Source organism: Zosterops lateralis (genome assembly GCF_965231275.1).
Source record: "Zosterops lateralis genome assembly, chromosome: 6".
Lineage (NCBI taxonomy): Eukaryota > Metazoa > Chordata > Aves > Passeriformes > Zosteropidae > Zosterops > Zosterops lateralis.
The window spans coordinates 37,901,919-37,920,269 of record NC_139761.1 but is presented as its reverse complement, the minus strand read 5'-3'; the positions used below and the strand labels follow the sequence as shown (position 1 = coordinate 37,920,269).

At 41.7% G+C, this 18,351-nt stretch overlaps 2 protein-coding genes across 2 annotated transcripts in view; one reads left to right on the top strand and one right to left on the bottom strand.

The window, feature by feature from the left end:
- Positions 1-1,170: 1,170 nt before the first annotated feature.
- EXD1 (exonuclease 3'-5' domain containing 1) lies at positions 1,171-15,832 on the bottom strand (the record flags this gene model as incomplete). Its single annotated transcript, XM_083862613.1, is given in 11 exon segments — positions 1,171-1,643; positions 1,645-1,683; positions 1,687-1,769; positions 2,276-2,352; positions 2,605-2,690; positions 4,515-4,697; positions 8,270-8,308; positions 8,314-8,376; positions 12,018-12,058; positions 12,061-12,081; positions 15,439-15,832. Coding segments are annotated over 11 exon segments (1,170 nt in total). The 3' UTR covers positions 1,171-1,499.
- CHP1 (calcineurin like EF-hand protein 1) overlaps positions 15,705-18,351 on the top strand; it is a 19,706-nt gene continuing 17,059 nt past the window's right edge. Inside the window, exon 1 of the mRNA XM_083863064.1 lies at positions 15,705-15,897. Coding sequence (XP_083719190.1) covers positions 15,831-15,897 — 67 coding nt within the window. The 5' untranslated portion in view covers positions 15,705-15,830. The remainder of the gene's footprint in view (positions 15,898-18,351) is intronic.

Genomic DNA, 18,351 nt, shown 5'->3' with positions numbered 1-18,351 from the left:
GTCTTGTGCATCAAAGAGTGATGACTCCATTCCAATATATTTCTTTTCTTTATGCCATTCCCAAAAGAGAACCAAAGGGAAAGCAGTACTTATATTTACTCAAGGAAGTTTTGCTGCTTGCATCATTACAGTGGCACAGATGCAATTAGACTGTGAAGTCGCTCTCTGGAAATCCTTATTCCATGATAAGGCCGTTCCAGTCAGAGATTTAGTCCTTGAAAGAGGCTGAGAAAGCACCTCAGTCTCTTACCAAGAGGGGTAGCCCCAGCAATTACTTTGTATCCTGTACAGACATTCCATACCATTCTTCTATATCCCAGCCTTGATGCCTTCATCTCTCAGATCCTCTTCCCCCCCTCCTTCCCTTACCTGATGCGTCACCATTTTCTGTCTAGTAACAGGACTGGATGGACCCAGATGATTTTTGTTGTGGAAATATAACTGAAGTGCTCAGGATGTCTCTTAACAGAAGTTAAGACGTACATGTTCCACATTGTACCCCACTGATCCATGATAACACCCGTTACTATTTGGAAAAATCTTCCTTCAGTGAAATGGCAAGGAGAAAACCTTGGCAGTTTTTGTCACTGCAAAGCGAGCAAGTCTGACTTCCAGTTTCAAATAAAGACCTATTTAAATACTGCTGATCTAGTACTTTGTGGGGAGAGGTAAAAAACCCCAACACACCAGAAAACCAACATGTTACCCCTAAAATAATTTTTTAAATGTTCAGATCCATCTTAAACACAGTCACACCAATTTACATCCAAAGAAAACCAACTCAAACAGGTAGTGGCATGTACTCAGATGCAGATGTCCTATCTCTTCCAAGCTGGTGTCATTATTATTCCCACCTTTGCAGCCAGATGCCCAGATTGTTCCTGGACTGTAGTCTGGTTGGCACAGCGGCCTTTAACCTTTTCCATTCTTCTCCATTCTACATTCATCAGTGTTCACTGATATGTCAGAAAACTTGTTCCAAGGCTGTGGCACAGCCTACATTAATTTTGTCCTGTGGTAGAGCAGTAGTTTTGCCTCAATACCTTATTTTGCTTGGGAAGGACTGCCCTACATGTTCTAAACTGTTTTTTACACAGCATAGTGGTGTTACAGCCTTACCCACGTGAGCTGGATGTGGCAGCGCTGGCAAACAATGGTGGTGTCGGTCTGCAACTTCCAGCAGGAAGCTGCTCTAATGAGAATTTTACATACCTGCAACAGGTAACAAAAGAACTACTACAGTTTAAGGATGCAAGAAAAATAAAAGCCACTCTTTCAAAATCAAAAATAGCTTTTGGAATAAATGGAAATCAAAAATAGACGTAGAGAAGAACAGTCAGACACAGCAGGAATTTTCTCCAAAAGACATACCATCATTATTTCCATTCAACAATGGAATGTTGAATTACTTGTCATTGTAAAGTCAGGAGCTTTTATTTGACACCTCTGCAAGGCAAATAGCCCCTTTTTCCACAGATTTTACCACACGAATTTGATTTTCAAGTTCTGCTTTGATAAAGTATATCCTTGATTGTTGAAGGATGTGGTTTGAGACCCTGCTTTTTTTTTTTTTTTTTTGTGGGAAACCAATCTTCATCATCTCTGTAGTTTCTATCCTTCTGTGGATTTTTTCTCTCTATTAAATTCCATGGCTGATTTGATCAAAAGACCATCCTCATTCATTCAGTAGTCTTCTATTGCTTTCTCCCTTCTCAGTTTCTGCATGTCTGCCAGCTGACATAGCTCCTCTGGCAGCTCTGTGTAAGTGGCTAATAAGGAAAAAGAAACAGAAAAGAAATCAAATCAATACATATGAAAAAATATACTATAGTTTTGTCAGAACCGGGGACAATCTCCCTCTGTAATTAGCCAATGGAACACAACAATCTTGCTGTCACATACAGCACAGCATCTTATCTACTGCAGCTTTACCAGGAGTGCACTGGGGGTATCAACTGTGCTGCACATGGGTGTGGTACACGGCTCTGTGCCACCAGAGCTCTGCATGTGCACTGGCACCTCTTAAACAAGAGGACTCTGCACTTCTAGCAAAATATTTGCTGCTGTACACTGATGGGTTCCCAGGCATCTGCTTCTTTGAATTTAAGTCCTAAACACTGGAACATGTCTGCATTTCCATGCACCTAACAATTCACAGGGAGGGTTAAAAATATAGCACATGTAGCTCCTTTATGAGCTCTTTTCTAGTGACAGAGCTGCAGAGAAACAGAAACACATTTTCCTCGATGTCTGCATCCACAAGAAGAACAATTACTGCTGGCAGAGAGTTGCACTGAAAATGCAGGAACTTCCAAGACTTTCAGGGTGGGAAGTTTGTGTTCACTCCTCCCCCTCAGCAGTGAGGAAGATTATCAGTTTCTGAAAGACACGGAAGAGGGAAGCTGAGAGTTACGATAATGAAGCACTGAGGATCAGAGGTCACTGCTTTGCCTCTGGTTTGTGGATAAAAAGTCAGGGAGTGTCCTCCCCTTGCATGGTAATCTTTCAAAATACATCAGGATCAATGAGATGCCTTCCTTTTTATTTCCTTCCTTTTAATTTTTTTCCTGTATTTTCTTTTTCATCCTCTTCTGCCAGTACTACATCAACAAGAATATTGCATTATCTCTTTTGGCTGCTGTGAACCGCTGGCAATACTTCACTGTTGCTACTAAATTAGACACAGGTACCTGCAATCATGCATAAGTCTGAACTGAATATGTTGAAGACCAGAAGGATGATTTGACCCTAGTAGGAGCTGTATGTTTAGTCAGAAAGTGATTCTGGCATTTTGCCACTCCACATTTGGAGTTTAAATATGTATTGCAAGCAGATTTGAAATAAAGTAGAAGAAATTTTTATCCATGTGATCTACTCATAAGATATAGAAACAACAGAAAATTATTAACAGTGAAAATGGCTACTTTTACTACCCATACTAGATTTATAAAGCAGTTGCTTCAGAAGGCAACTGCTTTAGAATGCAGGAGGTATGACAACCAGATCAGATATCAAATCAATCTTCAAAATACAATTTGAATTAATTCTTTGGCTAATCTTATAGAATAGATGGATTTAGAAAAGGATTGTCTTCAACGAGCTGAGAACCACTTTAAAAATTCTACAAGTAGCCCAATACAAAGCAGAATTTGTACTCTTTTCTCTTTAACAAACTGTTCTTTTCTTGTGTGTCATGCCTATTGTCGCATGCATTTCACATTGGAAATACACATGTCAAGCTCAGCTTTTTTCTATGAACGAGGAACAACCTTCTTTTTTTGGCAGCTTTCCTCTAAAGAGAAAAGATTTTCAAATATGACCTCCTCTCTTATATCTGTGAAGCAACTATGACCTCTTGTGGTTATCTAATCTACTCCTAAATCCTCAATAATGGGATTTACGGCTCTGAGCCCTTAAGTAATTCCCAAAGGATTCAAGTCTGTGCTTCAGTGCTTTGTTAAACTAGGGCAAAGAAAAATACTTTTTTTTTCATGAAGATAGAGCTGCATTCTCTTTTCCTAATAAATACTTCAAGACATTTACAACTGCAAAAATGAGGCACTAAAAGGATTTAATCATGTTAGTTTGGTCTCTTTCTGATGAATGAAGATGTTTGACCATGCATTTTTCACCCAAATTTAATACCAACAATATCTTACACAGTTAGTGCAAGCCCTCACAAGATTATTTCATTAAGCAGACAGAAAAAGACCACAACCAATACCACTGCTTGTTTGGTTTGCATGGACCTGTTCTTTCCAGTAGTGCAATAAGTGAAGCTCTTTCACTAAAAATCTCATTTCCTCCACTTTCTGCTTTAAAAATTAACATGCAATTACAGAAGGGTGCACCATCTGCCCACTCCAAGGTACCTGAGCATACACTACTACTACTAACCAAGGGCGAAAAATGTTACTTTATTATTCACTTTTGTTTCAAGATAACAATTGTGAGAATAAATGAGAATGACCAGGTAACTCAGTCATGCTTTTATAGAAATAAAAATCTTTGGTCAACAAACATTACTCAGAAACAGACAGTGTAGCAAACCAGCTCAGTGGTAAAGCTGATGGATAAGGAGAAAAATAGAACAAGATATGGGGACCAAGTACTCTTATCAAAACAAAGCAACTCTGCCACCTCCAGGCACCAGCACTTTACACCTGCCTGTTGCTGTTCATATCCTGAACAGCCTCTGTTGAGCCCAGTGGTTGTCAGTCTCTGAGGAGAGTGAACAGAAGGTGCAGGTGACTGTGGTCATGCCTTAAGAGATGCAACTGACTATCCACTACCTAAACGTGGGGTGAGTTTTGCTCCTGAAGTAACAGGAAATGGAGCTAGGTAGATACAGACACCAGCACTTCTGCTGCTGCACATAGGAAACAAAGTGTGTATCATAAAGCAGGGTGTACAGCTGCAGAAAAGGAAGCTTCTGTAACTGGGTCCTCCAAGAGTTTTCCATTAGAGCCTTAGATCCAATCACTAACCAGAGAAATAATCAAAGGCATAACTACCTTTGTGCCCATGGAGTGATCTCCAGACCCAGTGCAATAAACATTTAAATAAGCTGTTAGGTCAGACATCAAGTTATCCATTAGAGATGAGTGGAGCAGCAGAAGGTACATAGCTTTCAGAACAAATGCTTTGAGCAGAGAAGCTAGGAAGGGTCTCAAGAACCATATATTCAGGATATTCTCCTGTGTGATCCCAGTGCAGATGAAACCAGTTATTGTTGTGGTTTAATCCCAGCCACAAATTAAATACCATGCAGCTGTATGGTCACTCCCCTCAACTCCCATCATGGTAGGGAGGAGAACTGGAAAGAAAAGGTAAGCCTTGTGGGTTGAGATAAGAATAGTTTAATAATTGGGGGGGGGGAGCTAATAATAAAGTAAGGATGAGAGGAGGGAGAGAGAAAAATAAATTCCAAGAGAAAAAGTGATGCACAATGTGCTATCATTGAGCAGCAGTCAACTCCCTTCCAGGTAACTCCTCTGGTTTAAATGCTGAGCGTGGCATTCTATGGTATGGAATATCCCTTTGGCCAGTTTGGATCATCTGTCCGGCCATACTCCCACCTTTTTGTGCAGCTCCTCATGGCAGAGCATGGAAAATTGAAAAGCCCTCAGCTTAGGGAAAGCACTACTGAGTAACAATCGAACCATCAGTGTGTTGTCAACACTATTCTCATACTGAATCCAAAAACCACAGCACTGTACAGGTTACCAAGAAAAAAAAATGTACTCTGTCCTAAGACAGTTATTTAAGTTGAGAAAAACTTAAGAAAACTTTTAATCACAGACTTCTGAAGTTTACAACCTATTTCCTGATGTTGATCTTTATTTTCAGTGTAATTGAATGCTTTCAGTATCTAAGGCCATCTGTGTCCAAGACTGTGCTAGTTAGAGAAGCAAAAGTTTAGAAGGAGGGATTGCCTCCTAAAAAACAACAACAACAACAACAACACCAGCAGAAAAACCAACCAACAAAAACACAAACCAAAACCCAACACACACCTACTTATTCCAGCATTTAATGCTAGATTCTCTCTCACCTATCTCTGAAACTAGGTTGGATTCCTAAGAGCTGAGATAAAAGACCTAAAGGCAAAAGAAGCACCTCCCATGCAGGGAGCTGTGGAAGCAGCTAGGGATAGTAACACCATCAGCAATCACAACTGAAACCAGAAGAACATGAAAATAAACTCCAGTTAAATAGCATGACTATGATACCCCAGGCAAAACTGCACTACAGAGTGGTTTACACTGGTATACTTATTGCATGCACATTACATGGTCATTTTCCACCTTTGGTCTTCAGGGCAATAGGATGATTTGGTCTGGTACTAAGGAAGGCATGTTGTCATTTGGCGTAGGTTTGCCATACCGAATTCTCAAAACAGAAATTTTGAGAGAAACTATTGGAATGCTAAAACTTACATAAAAATAAAACTGTTTGAATTAGAGATTTTACTTAGAGCTTTTATAGCGATATCGAATAACATTTAATCCAGGCCTTTGAAGAAGATTTTAAGTCTATGAACAGACAGCATAAACCCATTTGTATTTACTGAGGAAGTTAAAAGACTAGAATGAAGGGAGAAAAAATGCTCTTCTAAGAAAGAGATTGTTCCTATTCAGTAAAAAATCTTGTCTATATAGAGCGGTCTCATTAAGTATCTAATATCCTTATTTAATAGCTTCTTTGGAAGTTGTCTCACCCCACCTCAACCTGTCCACAGTAAAAAAAAAGTAAGATCATGTGATTAAAAATCCCAGCAAAATGATAGAATCATAGAATCATAGAATTTTAGCTTGGAAAAAACCTCAAAGATCATCAAGTCCAACTGCTAAGCCATCAGTGCCAAGTCCACCACTAAACCACGTCCCTAAGTGCCACATCTACACATCTTTACCTTTAGGGATGGAGACTACACCACTTTCCCAGACAACCTGTTCCAATGCCTGACCACTCTTTCAGTGCAGCAGCTTTTCCTCATATCCAATCTAACCCTCCCCTAGTACAACCTGAGGCCATTTCCTCCTGTCCTGTTGCTTGTTACCAGAGGAAAGAGACCAATTCTCACCTCACTACAACCTCCTTTCAGGTACTTGTAAAGGGCAATAAAGTCCCCTCTGAGCTTCCTTTTCTTCACACTAAACAACCCCAGCCCTCTCAGCAGCTCCTCATAGGACTAGTGCTCCAGACCCTTCACCAGCTTCATTGCCTTTCTCTGGACATGCTGCAGCACCTCAGTGTTATTCTTGTAGTGAGGGCCCCAAAACTGAATGCAGGGTTTGAAGCATGAAATCACCAGTGCTGAGTACAGGGGGACAATCAATGGCCTGGTCCTGCTGGTCACATTCTTTCCGGATCTTAGTAAGTTTTTTGATATTGTCCCTCAGAGCATCCTTCTAGAAGAGTTGCCCATCTGTGGGATAAGCTGGTTTATGGTGCTTTGGATGAAAAACTGGCTGAAGGACAGAGCTCAAAGGGTTCTAGTGAATGGAGCTACATCCATCTAGCTGGCAACTGGCACCAGTTGAGGGATACCATTGGTATTCCTTGTGGTTCAATTCCAGAGCCTGTTCTGTTCAGTATATTTATCAACAATACGGATGAAGGAGTTGAATGCACCATTAGAAAGCTTGCTGATGGTACCAAACTTGGGAGGTATTGCTGACTCTTGAGGGACAAGAGGCCTTGGAGAGGGATCTACATAGATTGGAACATTGGGCTACAACTAATGAGATGAAATGTTCCAAGTTGAAATGCCAGATTCTGCATCGAGGATGGAATAACATGGGACACAAGTATATATTGGGAGAGTCCCTGCAGACAGGGATCTGATTGCCAGCAGGCTCAGTGGGAGTCAGCACTGTGCCCTGGCATCTTGGGATGCATCAAACACAGCATTACCAGCTGGTCAGTGGAGAGGAAGGTGCTGAACTCTTCTCCCTGGTATCCAGTGATGACAGGACACATAGGAATGGTTCAAAGCTGCACCAGGGAAAGTTTAGTTTGGATATTAGGAAGCATTTCTTGGCTGAGAGGGTGGTCAAACATTGGAACAAACTTCCTAGAGAGGTAGTTGATGCCTCAAGCTTGACAGTATTTAAGAGGCATTTGGACAATGTCTTTAATGCCAGGCTTTAACTTGCCTGGCCATGAACTGGTCAGGCAGTTGGATTACATGCTTGTTGTAGGTCCCTTCCATAGGAAATAGTCTATTTTATCAAGCTTATGTTCCCCAAATCTTAGAAGTTCTTAACCCATCAAGTTTTCTCGTGCTTGTTCCCATCTGAAAGATTAACAAAACCAAGGAAAATAGAGAATGATAATTTGGCTGCTGAACTACACATTTCATTCTAATAGTGCTGTCAATACAAGTTCCCCTTTTCCCCATATGACTCAGGATTCATTTTAAGCAACTTGCTCTGTTGAAACTAGGTTTCAAAATTAGTAAAAAATATTAAGATATCCAGAACATTTTCCCACCAAGTTATATATAGCCTGTATTGTACAATCTTTGTGGTTCTTCGAAACCTGAATTTCAAATGAGCTATTAGGAAATACCAGCATAAGCACGGATGCCAAGTAATGCTTGCACCTGTCTCTCAAGGTAGTGTTACAAAATGTCCTTAACTACATCAATTTAATCACTGCTTACTGCCTTGCTCTTAAAAAAGAACTTCACAGAAACATCTCAAGATGGGCAAAGGACAGCTCACAACTGAGTCTTCAGAAGGTGCCTCATTCAATCACTCACTGAAGTCACCTGCTGTCTGCACTTCATGATGGCATCCCACTGGAAAGTATCTTCACCTGTAATGTGCAGACGTGGTGTAGAAGGAACCCATGAGTTGTCACTGAAAACTGCAGAACAGTTGCAGAGCATCAGCAACATGTGATGGAAGGTGCCATGACCAATGTCCATAAATCCAAGGCAAAGAATGTGGAGGTTTGACAGTTCATGTTAGATGTATGCTACAAGCAAATTAATCACCATTCTGACTGCAGTTGCAGAGCTAGCAATCTGACTCCTTAAAGCTATTATGTAAAAGGGTAGATTAGGTTTTAAGAATTACTTACATGTGTTTTATGTTCTATTTGTCTATGGCTCCTTCTAGCCCAGTACTCTCAGAAGAGAGTAAACATACAGTGATACTTTCCCAGATACTTACAGTTTTACCTTTTATCCAGAAACTAAATTAATGTTGTAAGATAAGGAAAACATAATGAAAGAATAGGTAAGTTGTCATAAACCTTTCGCCTATAAACTGATTTTGCCAGCATGACTCATCTTTGACAACACATAGAGCCAGAAGAAAAGCAGGAAACAGCCTCCAGCAGCCAACTGCATGGCATGGTGTTTGCTTGTTTCTGTTCCTGGTTTCATCCTTTTAACCTGTTTGCACTGATCTATGGAATCAGATGGCAGCAGTGAGTTCTTCACTTGTTTAACTTGCTTAACCTTAACTCACAGACTCATGTACTCCTGTCTTATGGAAAGTCTCTCTCAAGCTGTCAAATTCTCTGTATTTTTTTCAGCACACACCTTTAGGAAGAATTGCAGTTTTCATTTTGGTAGTACACAGATATGCAACCCATATTTTATAATAGGCAGGAGTTTCAGAGTGTAGGATGCCCAGAAAGCAAGGTTAGGGATGTAAGCACTAACAACAGCCAGTTGCCTACTCACTGTGCAGCTCTTTAGGCTGCTAGAGCCCAACAGATACACAACCCCTGCCCCCAAGAAAGTCAAATGTAAAATGGCAGTATCAAACTTTATTACAAATTACTTCAACAGTGATTTTTTAAAGTATTATAAGAACATCACTGGGGAAAACAGTGAACATCAGAACACTGCTACACTCTAAATGGTGTGTTAATTATATTGGTTTACTTATTGTAAGGAATGAACTATTGCAGCCACTGGCCAAAACCAGGGATAATGCTTTTCAAATTCTGCAGGCCTGATTCCATAGAGTTCTTAATTCCATTGCTGCATTTTTTATGCAGAGTCTCACTTTTGTACCCAGCCTGTTCCCATTTTAACAACACTGAGAAGCTGTCTCCAGGAAGTGTTTCACAAAAAGCATCTGTGAGAAGTTGCTCAGAAGTACCTCCCAGTTATTTTTCCAGCAGTACAGAGCATTAGACAAGACAGCTTAATTCCACAATATCAGGTACACTGCAGGGTACCTGAAATCTGACTATGTCAGTCGCTTCCTTCCATTAAAAGTAGGATTCAGGCTGAGGAATCAGAGTAATTGAATCTCCAAGCCTAAAGAACTATTGGTGCAAGGAAAGCAGGGACGGCAGCTCATACCAAGACAAGAGAACAATGAGTGCAATTCTGTGTACCTTGGATCCTAGTGTGGGTAGTCCTGGTTAATTATTTCCACTCTTTCATGTTCTAGCCAGTACCTTTGGGACTGCTGGTGGGAATTTTCAGTTCTACCTTTTTCATACAGTCAAGACTTAACACTGACTGTTATTTGATCTGTAATGAAATAACATAATTTTTAAGGGCAAAAGACCAAACTAAGATTAAAAAGTAACTGAGAGAAACCTGTGCCATAAAAAAGCTTACTACATAGTCCAGATTAGGGCTTTGAGGAGTTACTACAGGCAGTTATATCTATGACATGAAAAGTTATTATATATGCAAGCACAAGCCATACATAACTATGTATAATACATCCATGCCCATTATGAAAGATCACAGCCATTGTGTTATTCTCTTCTCTTCAAAAGGCTCTTAATTCTCCTGTTAGTCACCTATTAACCACCACACCACCAGGGCCAGCACCAGCAAAATCAGATTTTTGTGATAACTTGGCCTGTTCCCTCATTTTCACCTCTGCTTTTACCAGTGGATGCTTCCCAGCACTGGATGCCTGTATTTGAATCTGTTTCTACACATGTGCAAGGGGCAGAAAGAACAAAGAACATAATGCACAATCTGACCTGGCTCCTGCTTAAGTCACAGTAGCCTGAGGTTGTTCCATGTTTGATCAAGAACAGCCAATACATCTTTTAAAAAAAAACCCACATTAAATCTGCTGCTATTATTGGGTAGTAACTACCTTTTAAGATGGGTCTACACAAGACTCTATCAGCCTTGCCTGCAGTTTCTTTCTAGCTAGAACAAAGCCACGACATTTACACAGTTCAACAACTGCCACATTCTAGTAACGTTGACCTTTTCTGAGAGAATGCCCTGAAGTTTCTCTTGGTTAATTTTTTGTTCCCAGACAGAATACTTTTGAAGGTTACCTGTGTGTCCAAGACACTGAAGGACACTGTACTGGTAAAGAGAAAGTCTGAAACACAGCACCAGCCATGCGTGACTTGAAGCATGAACTGTCTGATTTAAATGCCTACAGCCAAGATCATGACCCCAGCTCTGTTATTCGACAAAAAAACCTGTCTGTTTAAAAGTGAACTGCAGCACTACTTTTTGTCATTATGATACACAATGAAACAAAAAGTTTTCAGCTTAAAATATTACATGCACTAAAAACAGAGGGCACCCTAATTTCCAGGCTTGGCTAGGGAAGGGGAAAGATTGTTGCAAAGACAAAACTAACAGACAGATCACATCAACCCTTGGTATTTTTTTTTTAATCCCGTATTTGGTATTTGAATTGTTAAATATGAATGTGAATGGCCAGTGAAATAGCTGAGACACTTAGCATCTCAGCTGTGGAGAATATACAAACAGCCAATTATTGTAAAATGACCAAAGTATGTATTTTGTATAAAAGGAGATGTGGATGGAATTGTTCAAAGCTGGGCTGGGTGGGGCTCTGAGCAACCTGATCTAATGCAAGGTGTCTCTAGAACTAGATGATCTTTAAGGTCTCTTCCAATGCAAACCATTCTGTGATTGTATTTTCTCCCACTACCCAGGTAAATGCAACAATCTTTTCTTTAGTCTATACAGGCCTGCACTCCTGTCACCATTCTCTGGTGAACAGAACAAGCTGATTTTGGATCTGTGCCTGTGTGGGTATACACCTGTATATGTGTCAGATCAGGAACCACACAACCAGATCAGCACCTGACGGACAGCACAAATCCAAAGGACAAAAGTTTTACTGAGCTTTGAGTTACCTATCACATCATACACATTTCGGGAACAAGTATAAGATTAAAATAGTCAGCAAGAGGAATGCTCACTGGCTGAAGCACTTTGATTTTTCCAAAAAATCAGTTGTGCTGCTTAGCCACCTTTACAGTTGGTAAGAGCTACAGGATAAACACTTTGGAAAGCAGGCCAGTTTCCTTCCGATGTCTGCAGATAACAAGCTCTGTACCTACCTTTCTGTTACCATTGTTCTCTCAGAATACATCCTGTTCTGGTACAGACAAACCAAGAGATAATAATCTCTGGGAAAAATGTTGTCTGACAAAGACTAAGTACATTGCTTGGCTACTATCCAGAGAGAATTACCTCAGAGGGAATATTTTGAGCTATCTAAGGCCCTGAGATGGCTCTCTAAGGAAACAGAGGGAGAACTCCATGGGCCACAATCTGCTTGGTTCTGCCTGCTTGTTTGTTCACTTCAACAGCTTAAAGTGCACCTGAGCAAGCAAGACAACCAAACCTAACGCAGAAGTCAAAACATTACTAAAATGTCCACACTGGTGAAATATGTGTCGTGGTTTTGAAAGCAAAACGAGTGAATGAGTGACTCTATTTCCAAGTCAGAAATACAATTTAATAAGAAGAAAGGTAAAAAAGTAAAATAAAATTAAATAAATGCAATAATACAAAAGACCACTGACAGAATCAGAATACAACCTGAGCAGGATGGTGGAAGCAGTCCAGGTGAGGTGCTCTTCCTGAAGCAGTGATCCTGTAGAAAGGTCTGGTAGCTCTGCTCCTCTGGGAATCCAGTAGGTCAGGGCTGCTTGTACTGTTCCAAATCCCAGATTCAAACCAAGTGAGAATGCTTGGCTCCTCCCCCTGGGCAGAGCATCTCAAAATGGGATGAGGAGTTGTGAAGTGGGTCTTTGATGGCCCATTAAACAGAGATAACTCCTGGAGGGAGTTACCTGTGAGTCATGGGCAAGTCGTTGATGGGCCATTAGCAGAAAGAGCCCAAAGGAAGGGGGCTGGGAAACACTGCCCCATCTGGTTCCAACAGCTCATGAAGAGGGTGATTACTTTGTGTACATCCTACACTACAACCCAAGACAATGTGAAAGAGACATATTTCATGCAATACCCTCTGTTCAGAAAACAAATTGCTGCATATGAAGCAACTCCTTAATTCAGCGTGCATGGTTCTTAAAGCAGATCCTGAAGCTACCCAACAATAGGCTTAGTTTCCACAAAAAAGGCCTTATCTCAGATAAATTTTCACATTTATTCTGAAAATATAAGGTGAAAGCAGAACCTGAACACATATTCACTGCAAAGATCAGCAACAGTCTTAAGGAAAATTGGAGTTCAAGGTACAAAGAATGAGGTACCTGACCGGAGCTCAAGAACCACTCAAATTAAATATATGTAAGTCTTTACCCTGAATCAATAATATTTGATCCATTAGTTAGGTACTGTAATTGGAGGGCAATTATACAAGCTCATCAATAGGAAAAAAACCAGTTGCATCACTGAAACTTGACTGTTGTAAAATAGAAGATATAAAATCATAAAAAAATGGTAACATCACAGGACCACAAGGAAGAATAAACTATTCAAATGTGATCTTGTGAGAAGACTCAAAGCAAAGCCATCTAGGAGCATGGGTCTGCAGGAGTTTGAAATATATTTTTACTAGCTTTCTGAAGGCATGCTTATAAATGTTTTGAGAGCATCTATGTAACTCTAACTTCTCTGTGCAATTGTTCTGGAACAGTTCCACCACAGGTGAAATGTTCATAGGAAATTCTCCCTGAAACCACAAGCTGACAAGGAAACAAACCAAGGAAATTCTTCTACCTAGGAACACTACTGGGAAACAAGAAACAAAAACCAAAGCCAAAACCAACCAAACAGACAAAACAAAAAACAAAACAAAACAAAACAAAACAAAAAAAAAAGAGATTAAAATGTGAGAGAGAAGAATTGTAAACAATACTTTGGAGGAACCTTTTACCTTGGAAGAAGCCTTATATACCTTGTTCACCTCTTCAGAGCTGAGGAAAACAAACTTGGCACAACTGAGTTTGAAACTCAGAATTATATTCAATGTAAGTTGTGGTTCCTTCAGCAAGTACATCCCATCCCTTCTCCTGTGAAAGGAAGCATTTCAATATACTCAAAAAGCATTGCTGTTCCCTCCCCTGATTCTGGTTAATTCAGACAGAAACAATTTATATTCTAGTGCTGAAAAGCAATGTTTGGACACTTGTGAAAGACTAGTTAAGTGTAATGACGTAAGTATCTCATCAGAAACAATGTCAGTATTGAACTACAACTAATTAATTTACAGACTATTGCATATAGAATAAAGCAAGTATAAAAAAAGGCAAAATGGAGTAAGTTAATCACTTGGTAGATGCCTTCTAGCTAGTTGCCCCTCAGCACTTTGCTCCTATCCCCAAAGCAAAGCAGATGCCAATAGAAATGCACAGGACCTTCATACATTAGAAATGTTTCTCTTAAATAATCCCATATTTATGCCATTAGGGAAGGAGGCTCAGATAAACAGATCATTTAATAGAGATGCTTTTGCCTGTGTGAATAAAAGTAAGACCAAGTTAGTGTGAACTTTAAGCATTTTAACTTCCCAGCACAGCCCATAAGGGAGTCTTGCACATGTACAACAACATATACAATGAACTTGCCTTCAGGATGTAAACAGGGGGCACTCCTGTCTCAACTGATTATTTTGGGAATAGTTACTTTTGTTAGCAGTCTCTCTCATTGGACATTAACCACTGTTATTTAACCAGTAAGCTTTAATGCAATGCAGTCCCAAGACCTTCCCAAAGTGAGGTGGTGCTGTTGTTATTATTATTATTTAATTATAGATAATTGGGGGACAAAAGCTGTGCGATTTATACATCATTCTAATTCCTATCGATTTTAGGAGAAAAAATGAAACTAAATAATTCAGACATGACCCAAAAAAGGATGTAAAATGGTGAACTATAGGTGGGCATGACCCCCCTGCCCCAAAATGCAGTAAGCAAAGCCTCACCATTGAACTATTCCATGACCAAAAATTATCCTTAATCCTGGAGTGCTTCTGCCAGTTTCCAAGTTCTTCACTGACATTAAGGAGGGGGGAAAAAATACAGACATACATCAGGTTCCACTCTTTGGGGTAAAAGCTTATCATTACCACTGACCTGCTGGAGAGCAGTTCTGCAGAAACACCTGGGGGTTCTGGTGGACAAAGAGCTGTCCCTGAGCCAGCAGTGCCCCTGTGGCCAAGGCGGGCAGTGGTGTCCTGGGCTGCACTGGGAAGAGCATTGCCAGCAGATCTAGGGGCTTGGTTCTGCTCCTCTACTCAGCCCTGGTGAGACTGCATCAGAAGTGGTGTGTCCAGTTCTTGGTTCCTCAGAACGAGAGAGATGTGGAGCTCCTGGAGCAACCAGTGGAGTGCAACGAGGATGAATGGTCAACATCAATACAGCATCTCTCTTAGGAGGAAAGGCTGAGGGAGCTGGGCCTGTTCAGCCTCAAGAAGAGGTGATTGTGTGTGGGCTTCTTCCATGTCTATCAGTGTCTAAAGGGAAGATGTCAGAGGATGGAGCCAGGCTCTCCTCAGCAGTGCTGAGCAATAGGACAAGAGAAATGGATGGACGGGAAGTTCCAGCTGAACATGAGGAAAAACTTTTATCGTGTGGGTGACCATGCACCGGAACACGTTGCCCAGAGTGACTGTGGAGTCTCCCTCACCGGAGATATTCAAGAATCATCTGGGTGGGACCCTGTGCCATGTGCTGACCCACTGCGGTCCCTTCCAACCTCACCCGTTCTGCGATTCTGCGATTTGCAAAACAAAGCAAGACCGGGCACAGGAACGAACTGGGGAAGGAAACAAGGCGGGCCGAACGGCGCTTCCCACACGCGTGCGCGGGGCCCGGGGGTGGCCGCCGGCCCTGGGAGGGGCGGGACGGGGCGGGAAAGGCGGGAAGGGGCGGGAAGAGGCGGGAAGGGCAGGCGGGGCCGGGCCGGGCCGGGCGGAGGCGGCGGGCGGGGCCGCGGCAGTCGGAGTGCGCTCGCCTTCCGCCTCGGAGCAGCGGCGCGGCCGCCGTGGGGCCTGTACCGGGGCGGCTGTGGCGCCGCCGTCGCTGCTGCTGTTCGGCTGCGTAACTCTTCCCCCGGGCCCTCCCTTCCCTTCCCCTCGGGCCCAGCGGCGGCCATGGGTTCCCGGGCGTCCACCCTGCTGCGGGACGAGGAGATCGAGGAGATCAAGAAGGAGACGGGCTGTGAGTGCGGGGCCCTGAGCGCGGCGGGGCGGGGCGGGAGCGGGAGCGGGGCCCTGGCGGTCCCGGGGCCGGGGGGGCCCTGCCCGGAGCGCTGGCCTCGGGCCGTGCCCGGTCCCGGCCCCCGCAGCCCCCGCGGTGTGCCGGACGTGTCCCGCAGGCCCGCGGAAACCTGGGAAGCGCCTCTGGTTCCCCCCCAGCGCTGCCGGTGGCGGCGGCGAGATCCCAGCGGGATAGAAGGGAAGCGGCGCTCTTGGCGTGTGTGGTGGTGTCGTATCCGGTCAGGGGTAACTCCTTGCGTTTTGAAGAGTTGTCTGTCGATGTCTGGTGCTGGAGTTTCCCTCAGTTTTTAATCCAGAGAAACTGTTGGATAGTAATTTTTTTTTTTCCCCCCAAGTGTGGTTTGTTTCAGGGGATAGTGCTGAAGTTGCCTAATGGTGTTCAGAATGAATGCTGAGCGGCATTTAAACCGTAAAGGATGTGACTTGTGAGAGGTGTTACTAACTAAAAAGAAGTGAAAAGTCATGTACTAGTCAGCAACTGGGAGAGCATTATTTAAGCTGGACTCTAATATTTAGATACTTTGCCCTGCAGTATTTGATCGAGTTGTTCTCCATAAACATAAAATACCTTAGAGGAGGTGAAACTCCAGTGTTGTTAATTTGCCTGATAGAATGATTGCTTGGGAGTTCTAAAAAATACTAAATGATAATAAATGGAGGATGCCCTCCTGACCAGCTGGGGAGCAGAGGTCATAATATCGTAAGTATCACTTTGCTCTTCATTTCCCCAGGAGACTTCTCAGGTCAACATGCTATGCCCAGCTAACAAATTTTCTTCTGAATATGCTTTCTGTTCTGTTCCTGTTACTTGAATATGCTTTCTTCAGTTTTCTTTCCAATATAAATGGGATCATATATTCTTCTTAAGTGATAGTTTGTTTGTGTCAGAAAATGAGTGGCTACAGAAGAGGAATGGAAGAATATTAAGATGGCACTGGTGCTGGTGTAGTGGCAGGCTGAGTGAGTTAACATAGTTTCCATGATCCTTTTTCCATCTGTCATGAAAACCTTCTACAGGAAGGCTGTGATAAACAAGTAGGGATGTCAAAGTCTGCTTATCCAGCAGCAGCTTTTTGTGGCTTTTTTTCTTTTTAATCACAAAGATCATGGAATAAAGGTAGCCTCTTCTCATTTATAAAGATGCTTCAAAAACCAAACCCCAAATGTGGGATATTTTTCCAGAAGGTTTTACATTTTTCCTTATGCTGCTACTTGATTTATTCTCTGTGGTGTTTTATTCCTAAAAGTTTACTTATGTGATAGTTAAAGAAATACTGTTACCATGGCTATATAGGCATCCTAAGAATAAATCCACTTGACTTTAGTTAACTTCTAAATGTTTTTCTTGTATCATCAGAGGGTGATTAAAGTCATGACTGGTGGCTTTCAGCTTCGTGACCTGAGATCTGTTCATTTTCCCGTGTTTTATCTAGTCAATTTTACAAGTAATACAATTCTGTTAATGAGCCATTGCTAATCTCTGACTCATGCTTGCTTGCAAGTCATCACAGTGTGTTTCACTGGCTTTATCAATCATTTTCTTCTTCACCCCAGTCTGTAACTGCAGTTTGGGAATGTGATTTTTCTCTGCTTTTTATACTTCTCTGTGTAGATGGAAAATTCCACCAAGCTGTTAGCACTGTTACATACTTCATATAGGTGAAAATATTTATACAAGGTGGGGAAAAAACCCAAGCACTGGTTATCTGGATCAAAGTTCACAGGCAGAATGCTAAGGTAGTGCTACTGAATAGACTGCTGTGGTCTGTTGGAAACTGCATGCTGATGGTACTTCAGCTACTGAAGAGTTTGAGAAAGGGACTTCGTAGACATGAAAAAATCTGGCAGCATTACAAGTCCATCTTGGTCTGATAAGTTCTCCCAAGGATTAATGTGTTTTCTGCAGTTCATCTGGGGTAGGTGTGAAGCATGGAGTAGAATACTTAACCAATTTGATTGAGTTTAGTTGTGGAATTATATAACTTCTGCTCAGTTTCATGTAGCACAAAACTGAATAGCTAATGATACTGACACGAGTGAGAAACTATGTTAATATTTTTTAGCAGAACAGGTTAAGAACATGCCTTTTAGGGCACTTGAAGCATAGTCTTTCAAAAAGCCGTGCAATGACACAATCTCATGAATGAAATTTGCTTGGATTAAATTTTTTTTTTTTTTTTTTTTTTTTTTTTTTTTTTTTTTTTTTTTTTTTGTGGTAGTGAAAAGCACTTTGTAGCATAAGTTCAGAGACATTTGCAAAGATAATGCATCAGGTTCCCAGCAGCAGGTGTGAAGCCTGAAGTTGACAGTCGTAAATCTCACGTCATTGTCTGGTAATTGTTTGCTTTGCACAGAAACATTTTGAAATTTGAGCGTGAAAACACCTTGAAGTCAT